Genomic DNA, 15,655 nt, shown 5'->3' on the forward strand with positions numbered 1-15,655 from the left:
AGAACCTGATTTTAAACAAGTAATTACTATATTATTATTATTTGCAAGGCAAAAAATCTTATATTATTTAGGGTAATTCTCAGTTTATACCCTGAAGTATCATGGTTTTCAAACTTTTATATATCAATTTTTTTCACCTCAATGTCATACCAAAAGTGAGAATTGTGGGACAGTTTCATACATTCGTTAGGTTTCCATGAAAACCTTCGTTAACTTGTGAGGTGGCACCCACGTGGACAATGACTGAGCGCCGCGTGTTAATCTGCCTGACATTAAAAAATAAAAAAGATTAATAAAAAAAAAAGTATCATTATTTACTATAGATAAAGGCACAAGTGATGGGAAACATGCATCATAGAAATTCCACAACCCTCCTTTCTTTCTCTCATGCACCCTCTCTCTCTTCAATAAAATAGGTTACAATACAAATCAATTACTTGTTATTAAGGATGTTGACACTACTATGTTTAATAGTTATAGCGACGAAACAAGGACCGTCGCTTAAAGAAGATTTGTGTCGGCCAAAAAATTGGACGACAAAACCTTCGTCGCCAAAGTGTCATCGCGTAAAGCTCGTGAAGTTAGGATTTGCATGACGAAATTAACATTTGTCTCACTAAGGTTTATGGGACGAAGAACCTTCGTAGCGTAATATTTAACATTATGAAGGGCAATTCGTTGCACTAAGTTTTAAGAGATGAAGGACTTCGTGGCGCAATATTGAACACCACAAAAGAAAATTCGTCGCACTAAGTTTTGAGAGGCGAATACTTCGTATCGCATCTTTCAAAACCACGAAGGTCATTTCATCACGCATTCTTTAGAACCATGAAATCTGTCGTCGCCCTGATGCCTACAAAAGAATTTCCTTGGATAGGTATTTGCACGATGAAATATTTTGTTGTGCAAACATTAGCGCAAGGACAATTTTTCATTTTTTTGTAATTTAAAACTTGTAAGTAATTTGGTGTTAAGAAGTTTGCGCGACGAATTGTTTCCTTTCATTTAGTTTAGTGCGACGAAGTCATTTCGGCATGCAAAGATATATATATATCGGCATGCAAAGATTTATATATATATATATATATATATATATATTATTAATAGTTGATATTTAAATTAAATTACTTTCATTAGAAAAAAAACAGTAATTTTGAAAGAAAAAATAAATTTACATCAAATAAAAAATATAATGTACGTATGGGAATTTTTTTTTGGTAGGCCAACTATGAGAGTATTTTTGGTAGGCTAATACAAGGTAATTATAGTAAGAATGAGATTTTTGGAGTGTCAATAACAATTTTCTTTTGACAGAATTGAAAGAAATAAAAATCACTATATACGTTTCCCAATTAGCGAGATCAGTATTGAATATACTCAACAAGGCAATTAATTAGAGAACTTGGTTTTAAGAAAGTAATTTTTGTCTCATTATTAATTGATATTAATTTTCATTTTGAGGTCAGTTTTTGCTCACCCTCTTAATTATGGTGTAGTGTTTCTTTTCCTTACGTTTTTCTTATAACAAAAACACTCTTTTTTTTCTCCAACTCAATTTTCATTCACTATAAAATTAGTTTGCATTCTAAGTTAATGTGTCATCTGTTTCTCTCTCTCTCTCTCTCTCTCTCTCTCTCTCTCTCTCTTCAAACAAACACGAAACTAACGATGGGCATGTATCACCCTAATTGCCTCCTCCTAGTCCTGACCGCCTTGTTGTATGTTTCGGCTACTGCCACCACATATGAAGGAGTAGAAGGAGGAGAAGAGCACAATTACCCTCCCAAGTACCCTCCTCCTTCTCCTCCTCTAAGGGGTGGGTATTTCCCCATTCGCAACTTGAGCTACCCACATTTGAGGGAAATCACGGAATTCGCTCTCTCCAAATACAACAAGATTCATAACCAAAAACTGGTGTTGCAGAAGTTGGTTCAAGGACAGTATCAAATAGTGTCGGGAGTCAATTACAAGCTTATCATTGCGGTTGTCGATTCTTCTTTGGTCAATAGCGGCCCCATCAACTATGAGATCATTGTGTTTGAGAAGCCTTGGATGAATATTAAGAAACTGAAGTCTTTTATTCGAGTCCAAATTAATAAACTTTAAATCCAGTCCAACTTATTTGTAAGGTTTATGGAATTCACAAATCCTAAGGCCTGCTCTATAACTTTATACAGAAACATTTAAAAATGGCTCAATTGCAATAATAGAAGTCTTTGAGTTTGCTCCCATTTTTGTGTTCACTCCTTTAATAATTTTGTTCTTGCAGTTTATTTCGTTACTACAGTTGGAGCCACTGGTCGGTGGGCATAAAAAATAAATTGCTATGTGGTCGATTTTCAGTTGGAAAAAGGAAAATGAACCATTCCTTTTAGGTTCCATATAAATTTGTCCTTATAACATGCGTTGTTACAGTATTTATTGTTCTCTTATTTTTCGTTTTTATTTTTTTGGAGAAGTGTTCTTCCTCTTTAATTCATGTATAATTTCATATTTGTTGCAGTCTTAATTAGGTTAAGAATATAATTGTGTAAATGTTAGGAAATTCTTATAGGATTCTACCTTATCTTATCTTTTAGACAGAGAAAAGGAACCATTTCTTTTAGGTTCCATATAAATTTGTTCCTTATAACATGCGTTGTTACGGTATTTGTTGTTCACTTTTTGTTTGTTTGTTTTTGTTTTGTTTTTTTTTTTGAGAAGTGTTCTTCCTCTTTAATTCATGTATAATTTCATATTTGTTGCAGTCTTAATTAGGTTAGGAATATGCTTGTGTAAATGCTGGGAAAATTTTATAGGATTCTACCTTATCTTATCTTTTCGATAGAGTCCTGTTTATTTATTTTTTGGTCAAACGATAAATTTGTTAGATTAGAAAGCCGACATTATTAGGGAGAATGACAAGTCATCCAAGTCTGCTACTGTTAATAATTCTGTTACTGTAAATTAACTGATTGTATTAGTTGTGATTAGTTAAGATAGTTATAAAGTAGTTAGGGGTATCTATGTAAATAGCCAAAGGCTATATATATTCCTACACAATGTGTAAAGTTCTCAGTCAAGTAAATACAATCAAGAAAACTTACTGTTGAAGTTTTCTGTTTCTACATGGTATCACGCCATTCCGCTTCACAGCTTCGATCTTTCTCTTCGCTTGCTGCATCGATCGACTCTTGATCGATTTTTCTTCTCTGATCTTCTCTTCGCTTGCTGCATCGATCGACTCTTGATCGATTTTTCTTCTCTGATCGTCACTTCTTCCCTTCCGATCTTGTAGTATTTCTTGATTTCTGTCAGTAATGGCGGCTCAATCGACTGGTTCATCTTCTCCGGTCATCTCCCCCTCGAGCCCAAACCCTAATTTCTCTGGAAACCCTAATTCCTCTGGAAATCCGAGTCCTCTGACTTCCTACACTTCTCTCACAATTCATAACATCGGCAGCATGGTGCCGATCAAGCTCAAAAGATCCAATTACCTACCATGGCGCGCCCTGTTTGGCCCGATTTTCCGGCGATACAAGCTTCTTGGAGTAATCGATGGTACTGACGTCTGTCCATCGCCATTTCTGCCTGATCGTAGCATCAATCCTGCTTTTGAGGACTGGTATGAGAAAGATCAAAATCTTTTGATCTGGTTGAATTCCACACTTTCTGAGGAAATCATCCCGTTCACGGTTGGGGTTTCATCCTCTCGAGAACTTTGGGTAAAGCTTGAACAGCGCTTTGGTGGAATTTCAGAGGCTCATATCCATCAGTTGCGATCGCGCCTTCAATCTGTTCAGAAAGGATCGCGTTCTATCTCTGACTATCTTCAAGAACTCAAGGAAATTTCAGATTCTCTGCAAGCTGCTGGTGCTTCTGTCTCTGATCGAGATCTTATCGCCGCCACACTACATGGCTTGCCTGATGAATTTGAGTCTTTCATCGACTGTATCATGCTCCGATTGTCCTCTACCTCTCTTGATGAACTTCATGGCCTCCTTCTCACAAAGGAATTGTCTATGGCCAGACGCAAAACTGTCAGTTCATCTCCTGTCCCTGAATCTTTTCAGGCTTTCTCGGTGCAGTCTCAGCCTCCTCTCCTTCCTACTCCATCTGCTTTTGCTGCTCAGAATCTCCCTCTTCAATCTGCATCTCGGTTCAACTCTAATCGTGGCAGGAACACTAAGGGCCAGTTCTTTTCCAATCGAGGTCATCGAGGTAATCGTGGTAATTTTCCTAATAACCGTGGCAATCGAGGTTATCAAGGATTTCGCAGCAATCAAGGCTCTTCTCACTTCAAAGTGCTTTGTCAAATCTGTGGTTCTACCAGTCATGAGGCTATTGACTGCTTTGATCGTATGAATCCTGACATCTGTGGTCGTATTCCTCCAGCTAAGCTTGCTGCCATGTGTGCACAACATTCTGCTAAACCATCTCAGCCTTGGTTAATTGATTCAGGGGCAACCTCTCATATCACTAATGATGTTGCTAACCTCACCTCTCCTACTCCCTACACTGGCGAGGATAAAGTGTATATTGGAGATGGTAAAGGTTTATCCATCCTCAATGTTGGTTCATCTACTCTGCACACCTCTCATAATTCTTTTCAATTGCGAAATGTTTTACATGTTCCCCACATAACCCATAATCTCTTATCTGCTTATCAGTTTGTTAATGATAATAATTGTTCATTGACACTTGACCCTTATGGATCCTATGTCAAGGATCGTATTTCGGGGAAGATGCTTTTACGGGGACCGGTTAGAGATGGCTTCTATCCTCTTCAAAGTTCCAGCAATCTTCATCCTCTTTCACATACCGCTTTACTTAGTATTAAAGCTCCAGTTACAATTTGGCACAAGCGTTTGGGTCACCCTTCCTCCTCCATTTTCAGAAGGCTCCTTTCATCCAATAATCTTGCTTTACAAGGCAAGTCTACTGTGGACTTTTTCTGTTCGGATTGTGCTCTTGCCAAGAATCATAAGCTTCCATTTAAAGCTGCTACTTCATCATCAACTCACAGCCTTCAACTACTGCACTGTGATCTGTGGGGACCTGCCTCAATCACATCAAGTAGTGGTTTTCAATATTATTTGCTCATTGTTGATGACTATAGCAAATATAGTTGGTTCTTTCCTTTGAAATCTAAGTCAGATGTATTTTCTACATTTGTTGTCTTCAAATCATATGTAGAAAATTCACTTGGAAATAAAATAAAGGTTCTGCGTTCAGATTCAGGGGGTGAATTTACTAGTCACTCTTTTGCATCATATCTCAGCAAACATGGCATTCTTCATCAGTTCAGTTGTCCCCACACCCCTGAGCAAAATGGTTGTGCAGAAAGAAAGCACAGGCACCTTGTTGAAACAGCTCGCACTTTGCTTCTTGCATCTCATGTCCCTCATATTTTCTGGGTTGAAGCATTCTCCACTGCTATCTATCTTATTAATCGCCTTCCTATTTCTGGCATTTCACAGTCCCCTTGGCAGTTGCTATTTCACAACCATCCAGACTACTCTAAGCTCAAAGTATTTGGTTGCCAATGCTTTCCTTGGCTCAAACCTTACTTTCATAGCAAATTGGATCCCAAGAGCAAAAAGTGTGTTTTCTTGGGGTATAGTCTTCAACACAAAGGCTATAGGTGCCTTGATCCTATCACCAATCGCATCTACATCTCTCGTCATGTTGTATTCGATGAAAGTACTTATCCATTTCAGTTGTCCCACATTCAACACTCTTTTCCTGTTCCAAGTCCTCCATCTTCCTCACCAACAATTTCTTCCTCTCTGGATCTTCATTTTAGCAAACACATTCCTCCTGTTTTCAGTCAGCCATCTACATCACCATTATGTGCTTCTGTGCCTGTTCCTATTTCTTCATCTTCATCTTCCCCTGCACCTGTCTCAGTTGGCTCTTCTTCCAGTTTTGTTCCTCCTTCAGCACATTCATCTTTCTCCCAAAATCAACAGAGTCATCCTCCTGCCCCTGTTAATTCTCATCCAATGATTACTAGATCCAAGGCTGGTATACTCACGTCGAGAGCCTGTGCAGCAACTAAGCACCCACTTCCGGTTGATATGGATTATGTTCCTACAACATACTTGCAAGCTTCTAAGCATGCTCATTGGAGGCAAGCTATGCAAGATGAATTTAATGCCTTGCTAACCACTGGTACTTGGTCTCTTGTTCCTTCTCACCATTCTCAAAACTTAGTGGGCTGCAAGTGGGTTTTCCGGATTAAGAAGAAGCCCGATGGCACTGTTGACAGATATAAAGCCCGGCTTGTGGCCAAGGGTTTTCATCAACAAGAAGGTATTGACTTTCAAGAAACCTTCAGTCCAGTTGCCAAACCGGTTACAATTCGGATCCTTCTTACCCTTGCTGTGCAATATAATTGGTTTCTCAATCAATTGGACATTAGTAATGCCTTTCTTCATGGAGACTTAAAGGAGGATGTCTACATGCAACAACCCCCTGGTTTTGTTGATCCCTTACACCCTACATCTGTTTGTAAGTTGAGGAAATCGTTGTATGGTCTCAAACAAGCTCCTCGAGCTTGGTTTGATAAACTGTTCCAAGCTCTTCACTCTCTTGGATTCACCCAATCATCCTCAGATGCTTCTTTATTTGTTCTCAATGGTCCTCAGTTAGTCATTGTCCTTGTCTATGTTGATGACATTCTTGTCACCGGACCCTATCCTCACCTCTGTCAACACTTCATTCAGCAACTTGGGGCTCAATTTCCAGTAAAAGACCTTGGTCCTCTTCATTATTTCTTGGGATTAGAAGTACATCGATCTTCCCAGGGTATATTTCTCCATCAAACAAAGTACTTATTGGATCTTCTCAAGAAAACAAATATGGAGGGTGCAAAACCTTGTTGTACTCCCCTTGGCTCTAAGAAATTAGATCACAGTGGCCCTCTTCTGTCCAATCCTACTGAATATCGCTCCATTGTTGGTGGTTTACAATATCTTACTTGGACTAGACCCGACCTTGCTTTTGCTGTGAACCAAATCTGCCAATTCATGCATGCTCCCAGGGAACAACATCTCCAGGCAGCAAAAAGGGTTCTCAGATTTCTCAAAGGCTCTATCTCACATGGTGTGTGGTTCACTAAAGGCCCTGTCCATCTTTCTGCCTACTCGGATGCCGACTGGGCTGGTTGCACAATTGACAGGAGATCAACCACTGGTTATTGTGTATTTTTGGGTTCCAATCTTATCAGCTGGAGTGCCAAGAAGCAAAGTACTGTTGCAAGGTCCTCTACAGAGGCTGAATATCGCTCCTTAGCTCACACAGCTGCTGAGATAACTTGGGTTTGCAAGATTCTCAAAGATCTGCACTATCCTCTCTCTACATTCCCTACTCTTTGGTGTGACAACATATCAGCAATATCTTTAGCATCTAATCCTGTCTTTCATGCTCGAACAAAGCATGTTGAGATCGATTATCACTATATTAGAGAATTGGTTTTGGCTCAACTTCTCAAAGTCAAGTTCATCTGCAGTGAAGACCAATTAGCTGATCTTCACACCAAGTCTCTGTCTAAAACCAGATTTAATTATCTGTGTTCCAAGCTTCCCATTGGCCTCATTTCTGATCCCCCTTCTCGCTTGAGGGGGTGTATTAGGGAGAATGACAAGTCATCCAAGTCTGCTACTGTTAATAATTCTGTTACTGTAAATTAACTGATTGTATTAGTTGTGATTAGTTAAGATAGTTATAAAGTAGTTAGGGGTATCTATGTAAATAGCCAAAGGCTATATATATTCCTACACAATGTGTAAAGTTCTCAGTCAAGTAAATACAATCAAGAAAACTTACTGTTGAAGTTTTCTGTTTCTACAGACATGGTTTGAACCCACGCGCCATTGTGCAAGGAAAAACACTCATCTTCATCACTGTGGTAGAGGGCCACTTGTGATAGTGTCCTATTTAAGTTGTAAAACTTACTAGGTAAGGATTATAAATAGAGACACGATAAGTTGAGATTATGCACACCTCAAAATTATATCAAACAATGTCCTCATTCATATTTTGTTACTAATATCACTCTCTCCTTATTCATATTTTGTTACTAATATGTGGGATATTGAATGCATAAATGCAGGAGTTAAATCCATTAAATGATGATAGAAATTTTGCAAACTATTAAAACAAATAAGGTTTCATTCTAATAATTAAGGACCGAATGACCCTTTTTTTTCAAGGAAAAACAATATTTCTTTCATTGAAAAATTTACATTCCAAAGACATATTCATGAAGCAAGTGGCACTCTACCACAATGGTGGAAAGGAATGTTGTCTTTGCACCACAACGTGGGTTCGAATCCCGTCTATTTCCTAATTTGATACCTAATGTAACAAATCCATCGTTTGCTATAAAAAAAGAAGAAGACATTCTTGAATACACTAGTAGAAAAAACACTTTGCGCGACGTAGGTACCTTCGTCGTGCAAAGTCCACAATCGTTGCCTAAGGGTTTGCTCGACGTACCTTCGTTGCGCAAATCCCGTCGCGCCAAGTCAGTGACGCTAGAGTTTGCTCGACGAAGGTATAACCTGCGTCGCGCAAGGCTACTTTGCACGACGTAGGTTCTGCGTCGCGCAAGGCCACTTTGCTTGACGTAGGTTCTGCGTCGCGCAAGGCCACTTTGCACGACGTAGGTTCTGCGTCGCGCAAGGCCACTTTGCTTGACGTAGGTCGCATCGCGCAAGGCCACTTTGCACGACGTAGGACCTGCGTCGTGCAAAGTGGCCTTGCGCGACGCAGGACCTACGTCGAGCAAAGTGGCCTTGTGTGACGCGACCTACGTTGCGTAAACCTTTTTTATTTTTATTTTTATTTTTTAATGTTTTGGTCAAAACTAATTTTTTTAATTTTTTTTTTATAAATATTGTAATTAAATTGTAAATAATAATTAATTAACCAAGCAAAAGTATTTAATTATAAAATATATAAAAATGTATACATACAAGATGTCCAAACAAAAAAGAAAAAACTGCAAGTGAACTAGGTTTAAAACATCAAGCTACTGAGTATCGGGAGGGTGAGGTGGCTCTGAGGTCGAAGGTGGATCAAGATGAGCTGGTAGCGAGACTTGTAGGCCAGTCGTCTGTATGGCTCGTACAAGGTCTCTCACCGTCTTGTTTCATAAATTTCCAAAGAGTGCCCTGTTTGTCTACCCTTCTTGTTTCATATATCGAACTAAACTAGTTACAAGACTGGTTGTAATAGTGTGCCATTCCAATATTTATAGCAAATATGTGGCTGAACTTTTTGATATTTATAGATAGAAACTTATCAATTTTTTCTTTTCTTTCTAAATATCTTTTATAATCCCTTTTAGTTTGGACTATATATTCGCTTAATCAAGGTTATTTTTTCTAAAGTATCATTTTTTATCTCTTTTTAGTTCATTTTTTTTGTTCAAGCGATAGTGAAATGTAGATTTTCGTGTATTTACCCTCATGTTAGAGAAAGAGTCCATTTGTGCTACACTGCCATCATCAATAGGAGACCAAATTTTTCAATATATTGGGTATTTACCATACTGAGTATTTACCCTCAATCATATATGCATGATAAGAACAAAAAAGATCAAAATTTTCAATATATTGGGTAATATCAACCAAAATTTCAATACAATCATATATAAAAATGGATGACTAACATAGAGGTTTTTAAATCACCTCACTCAGTTAATGAGTTCAAGTATAATCAAAGCACAATCTAAACTTTCATCTGGTAGTTGGTACAATAGTTTCTTGGTCACAACTCCTAAAAACATTTAGTAATAAACACAGATGAAAAGATTATATGGACAAGTGGAGATTCAGCAAATCCAATTTTCAAACACGTGAGAACAATGCAAATGAACAAAAGAATGGTTAAATATACTTCAATGTTCAATAGACGTTTTCGGGAATCAAGATCTTCTGGGGTGAATTCAGCCTGAATGAAGCAAAATACAAAAGCACATATCAGTACATCACATACAAACAAAGAACAGAGTTTCTAATGCGTGGACTTGTATATGTCGAATGCTAACATTACCACAGGACAAGTAGGTACTACCTTTTGATATGGCCGAATTTTCAGCAATTTGAACAAAGTGAGGAGAGGATACAATGAAGTATTAATGACAGGGGAAACATCTAGCCTCCATGCCGAGTGGTCACCCTCCGTAAAAATGGAATGGTGAATATAAAAACTGTAAAAATATTACAATTGAACACAATTAGCACACACAAAACTGAATAAGATAATTCCAAGGAATGTGAGGACAGCTGGATAGGACCTCTACCTTACAAAATTGAATAAGATAATTCTAAGGAATGTGTGATCAGGCGACTATGGAGGTTTGCAGGTGAGGAAGAGGGGAAGGCAGCTATGGAGCTTTTGACTTGTATTAGAACACTGGAAAGAAAGATAAAAATGTAGATTTTTGTGTTGCCTTTGCGCGACGAAGCTAGGTGTTGCGCAAAGTTGGAAAAAAGCGGTAAAACAAGCTTGGTTTGGCGCCAAACTCTTGCTTGACGCACAAGACGTTGCGCAAGTAGTCTTTGCACGACGGCACTTTGCGTGACGTGCAAAGACTACTTCGCAACGTCTTGTGCGTCGCGTCGCGCAAACATACTTTGCGCGACAAAATTTTCTGCGTCGCGCAAACATGTTTTTGTACTAGTGATAATATGTAATTCGTTAGCTTTTGTTTGACACAAAACGAATAACATGAACATTTCTTTATGATCTGGTGAATTTTATTTATCTGAAAAGAAATTACTTCCCCACATTGTGGTAGAAGCGTGTTTAGTTAACTAGTCATGTCAACCAAATGTTGTTGTGGAGCAAAAAATAATGGAGAAAAATATGGAGCCGACATGTGGATTCTTGAGTTAAAAAGACCAAATTACCCTCGAGGCGCATCGGAACTTCCACGTGCGAGTAGCAGACAATCGCAACTCAATCAAGGTCAAAAGTGATCAAAATAGGTATTTATTCAAAACCTATTTCATCCATCCTCATCAAATCCTCCCCACAAGGTAACCTCCAAAATATTTATTCAAAATAGGATTAATTACCTAAATTAATTAATTTTCTAATTAATTTCCTAATTGATTGCAAGATAATATTTTGACATAATATCTTGCAATTACACCCAAAAACCACCAAATGTGGCCAGTTCCCATCTCTCCCAAGGGGGCCGGCCACACCCCTATAAATATCTCTCATTTCTCCCAAAAACCTAATTCCAAATCTCTTGCAAAATTTTCCAAATTCTCTAAACACTTTTCCCTCAAATTCTAACTTTGGCATCGGAGGTTCTTCGGCCAAAGCCCCCCCATTCATCATGGGCGCGTGAGGCTCTCGGCCTTGACCTAATGTGTTAATTGTTTTGCAGGTGCATTTTCGTCCAAGAAGAAGAAGGCATAATTTTGCATCCACAAATTGGTGCTTTCATTGAGAGCCTTGATTTACACGCTCGTAGAAGACTCTCACATTCAAGGTTTTTAATTTTTTGTCCATTCGTAGATTTTTCGTACGTTTTTATTTGTAAAAATTCTTTGATAAAATGTAAAAGAAAAGTACGATGGCAAGAGATTTAGAAACCACGACGAATGAAAATTCTAACGTTAAAGAATTGGGACCACGACAATCCACGAGGCTCAACGCGGTAACAAGTGTAGCGGCACCACCACCATGGGGTCTCACCGTAGCAGCCACCACGGCAGCAACCACCATGGCCATCTTTGGAAGGCCCAAGCCCAGGTGCCAAAGGCAGCTCAAGTCGCTGTCAATGTCTTAAAAATCGATATTATCGGCGATATTTCACCGATAATATCATTTTTTTGACTGGCTGATATTTTTTTGAGTAAAATTAAAATATCTTTAAAATATCGCGATAATATCGCTAATATCGCGATATTAGCGATATTATCGTGAATATTCGTCGTCGCCGCCACCGCCGGGAGGTGAGAAAGGGAGGAGGAAACCACAGGTGGTGGGTACGAGCTGAACAACAGCAAAATCACGTCCCCCAGGGTGTAGAGAGATCGTAAAAAGACCCTAAGCAACTCAGCGGAGTTGCAGAGAAGAGATGGGGGGGGAGGTGGTGATGGTGCTCGGCGGAGTTGTTGAGAAGAGATGGGGGGAGAACCGGAGAAGGATCGAGTTCGAGAGACTAAGGGAGAAGAAGAAGGATGGAGAGATTGAGGGAAGGATCCAGATCGAGATCGAGATTCGAGATTCGAGAGAGACTGAGGTGAGGTGACCCAGCATAATGGACGGACTACGGAGAGATCGGACCGAGGGAGAGAAGGAGACGGAGAGACCGAGGGAGAGACGGAGACGGAGAGACCGAGGCAGAGAAGGATCCAGAAAGGCTCTGTGTTATGCTTGTTGCGTGTGCGTGTGAAGGAGACGGAGAGACCGATGGAGAGATAGAAGGATCCAGAAAGGCTCTGGGTATGCGTGTGTGCGTGTTGCATCGTGTGTGTGTGTGTGTTGCAGAGTGTTGCAAAGGTGAAAAGAGGTGAAAATAATTTTGCACCTAGAGGTGAAAAGATGTGAAAATAATGTGCCTGTGACTGTGAGATGTTAGGTTTGTGTGAGTGTGTGCCAATAATTTTGCAAATAAATCCAAAGAAAAACCATTGAAACTGAACCAAACCGTCATATGCCCATACTGCCATACAGGCATGTAGCCTTACACCTTCAAATCACATGTGAAATGTGAATATACATGCATGATTCTCCAGCTACCCATGCCACGTGTCAGCATGCATGAGTGAGAATTGGTAACCCTAGTTCTGATGTTTGGACAAAGGGTGTGTGAAAAAAATCTTGACAAGACAAAAAGATATATCTGTGTGTGAAAAAAACAGTGACAAGACAAAAATGTATGGTGGAGTGGTTTCTCACTGTCAAACCCATGTGTGTGTGTAAAAAAAACACTGCCAAAAGTTCAAAACCGTGTGCGTCCTAAAGGTGGAGTATCAGATCATCACACATTTTTTGACCCTTCGAAAATTGAAAAACCTCTATTACACATTTCCGTTTCTTCTTCTTCCCTTAGCCCTTTCAGAGCCTTTCCAGAACCTTTTCTCTCTCATTTATTCACAGACGGCAAGCTGCAGAGGATCGTCGAGGTTTTGCTGCTGCTACGTACGACATCGAAAGTTCCAGATTTGTTACATTTAAGGTAAGTTTACAAACTTACATTTATATGATTTTAATTTATACAACAACAAAAAAATTTGTGTAGACCCATGCATGAGATTCTTTAATTTTCACATCCTCACACTATCGTAAATGAACTTTCCAACACCAAAAGAGGGGCAAAACATTTACTAACTTTGCTTTATGGCTTTGTTCGAGCTCGTTTGCTCCTGATTATCCATTTTGATTAAACAATTTCTACATACCTCCCACGAAAAGGGTCCATAATCAATCCTTTTAGTCTCCATTTTCAAAGAATATAAAAGAAACGGCAAGGAAAAGAAAAGGAAAGAAGAAACAATTTTAAAAAGTTTTAAAACACTTTTCTCAAAAAACAAAAAAGAAAAAAAGAAAAAGGTTTTAAAACACTAAAAAAGAAAGAAGTTTGTCTAGAATACTTTATTAATTCTTAACAATTTGTAATAATATATAATACAAACACTATGTTGGATATATAGATAATGTACATATATAAGGAGGTTAATTATACAAAAAAATTTGTGTGGACCCATGCATGTGATCTAAGAACCAAATAATATGTTAATTTTTTGAAGTAATTAAGTAATGTTGTATAATTATTCCCTAGGATAATTTTAATACGTTTAATGTTATTTATTATTTTATTATCAAACTGGTTATTATTCATTAATATTAGTGAAGATAGTGAAAAATTATTCATTAATTTTGGGGATTTATCATTTGATAACTACTCTTCACAATACACTCACTCTACACATAGAGATGATGAACATAGTGAAAAATTTGAACCTCATAGGAACTCTATGTGGTACTAAGTCACTCATGTATCTTACCGTGCAATGTATAAAGTGTAAAATATTGTACTAATTCATTATATATAAATGATTATGGTGTGTTTAAACTTCTTTAATTAATTACTACATATTTTCTACACTCACAATGTTTGTCAGCTCGCTATATAATCAACTTGATAATGTTAAATCCATCATGCAATGCATTTCCTTCCATTTTTTGTGATAAACTAATAGATAATTGACTAAATAAACATCCTGCAAAGTTTCAATAAAAATTTCCAAGTTTTTCTTACAATTTTCGTGGTTTCCATATAATTTTTATCGATATCGATATTATCCCGATATTTCCGTGTTTTCGGACTACCGATATTTCTGATATTACCGATATTTAATACCTTGGTCGCTGCCCTAGCAACCCAATTCAAAGTACAATGCACGGCCTAAGGCCCAAAGGCCCAAGGCACGCCAACCCAGCGCCCCTCGCCTTTCCAAGCTTCATGGGCCCAAGCTAAGAATCTACCGAGCCGAGCCTAGGATCCACTGAGCCGAGCCTAGGATCTATCAAGCCGAACCCAAGATCCACCAAGCCGCTCCCAAGACTTGCCGAGCCGAGCCCAGGATCCACCAAGCCGCACCCAGGACCTGCCGACCCGAGCCTAGGCTCAACATGTGCCACATGCAATCCAGCTAACTCCCGTGGTGACCCAAGAAGTTGAGGCCCAAGCAAACCTAGCCCAAGTTGCTACCCTAGCAGTGCAGGCCCAAGCCTTGCACGCCTCTACCCAACGCACAGCCTAAGCTGTTCAAGCCCAACGCTCGCGGGCCCAAGGCTAGCGTGAACCCAGTGCACTTCTGAGCCAAGCCCAGGCCCAACGTCCACGTGCACCACACGTGGAGTAGTCCACGCACATGGCCCAACCCACGCTAGCGGCCCGAATCGCTCTGGTGACTTGACTCGCTCCCTGGTCTTCTAAGTGATCCAAATCGGTCCAAGACCGATTCAACCATCCCAACTTTAGATTTCTAGACTGACAATTGAACCGGGGGTATTTTTACCCCATTTCTCTGTGAATTTGACATTTCCCAACTCAAATCTCGTGCCTGGATTTTACCACACTTCCACTACTCAATGAGACACATTCCTTCCAAGCTATTCCAACCCAAATGGAGAACAACACTTGTCCCGACAAGTCATAGAGTTGACGAGCGCCTTAGCACAACATATGACCTTGGTGAATTAGCTCTTGCAGCATATCGAGATGCAACGTGCCCCAGACAAGGTGTCTCGAAGTAGGACAAGGGCAGACGAAGAACCTCTCCAGCAGCGTCCCGGTAAGCAGCCACTCGACCAATCACGAACCTCGCGTTCCAGAGGTGTATGCTCTCGACTAGGCCCCCAAGATAATGTATACTTTCGTCTTAGTGTGCGGAGGAGCATGCAATCTCGGTTAGGCCCACAAATGAGCATACACTCACGGTTGGGGTTACACTCCAATAATCAACATGAGCAATCTTCCAGACGAAGTGTTCATTTATGGTTAGGCCCACGAAAAGCATCATCCACCTCACATCGGAGTAGACAGCACGACGGATAGAGAGAAACAGTCACTCAATTCGGCTCAAGTTCAACTAGCAGCGTGCAAAGAACTTGCTCGCCCGCTAAGAACATACCACAT

General features: G+C 39.5%; 2 protein-coding genes and 1 long non-coding RNA gene across 3 annotated transcripts in view; 2 read left to right on the forward strand and 1 right to left on the reverse strand.

Moving 5' to 3' along the window:
* LOC126593539 (uncharacterized) overlaps positions 1 to 14,331 on the forward strand; it is a 91,990-nt gene extending 77,659 nt beyond the window's left edge. Inside the window, exon 14 of the mRNA XM_050259634.1 lies at positions 14,320 to 14,331. The gene's annotated coding sequence lies outside the window, so the exon portion shown is untranslated. The remainder of the gene's footprint in view (positions 1 to 14,319) is intronic.
* Positions 1,669 to 2,106, forward strand: LOC126593569 (cysteine proteinase inhibitor 1-like). Its single transcript, XM_050259670.1, has one exon. The coding sequence runs from the start codon at positions 1,669 to 1,671 to the stop codon at positions 2,104 to 2,106; it is 438 nt and encodes a 145-aa protein (XP_050115627.1).
* On the reverse strand, positions 9,592 to 10,514 carry LOC126593548 (uncharacterized). Its single transcript, XR_007613001.1, has 2 exons — positions 10,063 to 10,514; positions 9,592 to 9,939 (listed from the first exon to the last, which is right to left on the reverse strand). It is a non-coding gene; the product is annotated as an uncharacterized LOC126593548 (long non-coding RNA).
* Positions 14,332 to 15,655: the final 1,324 nt, after the last annotated feature.

The sequence above is a fragment of the Malus sylvestris genome, chromosome 12, assembly GCF_916048215.2.
Source record: "Malus sylvestris chromosome 12, drMalSylv7.2, whole genome shotgun sequence".
Classification (NCBI taxonomy): Eukaryota; Viridiplantae; Streptophyta; class Magnoliopsida; order Rosales; family Rosaceae; genus Malus; species Malus sylvestris.

Bases quoted from the DNA above. Each gene is read 5' to 3' on its own strand.
- LOC126593569 (XM_050259670.1), top strand. From the start codon at position 1,669: ATGGGCATGTATCACCCTAATTGCCTCCTCCTAGTCCTGACCGCCTTG.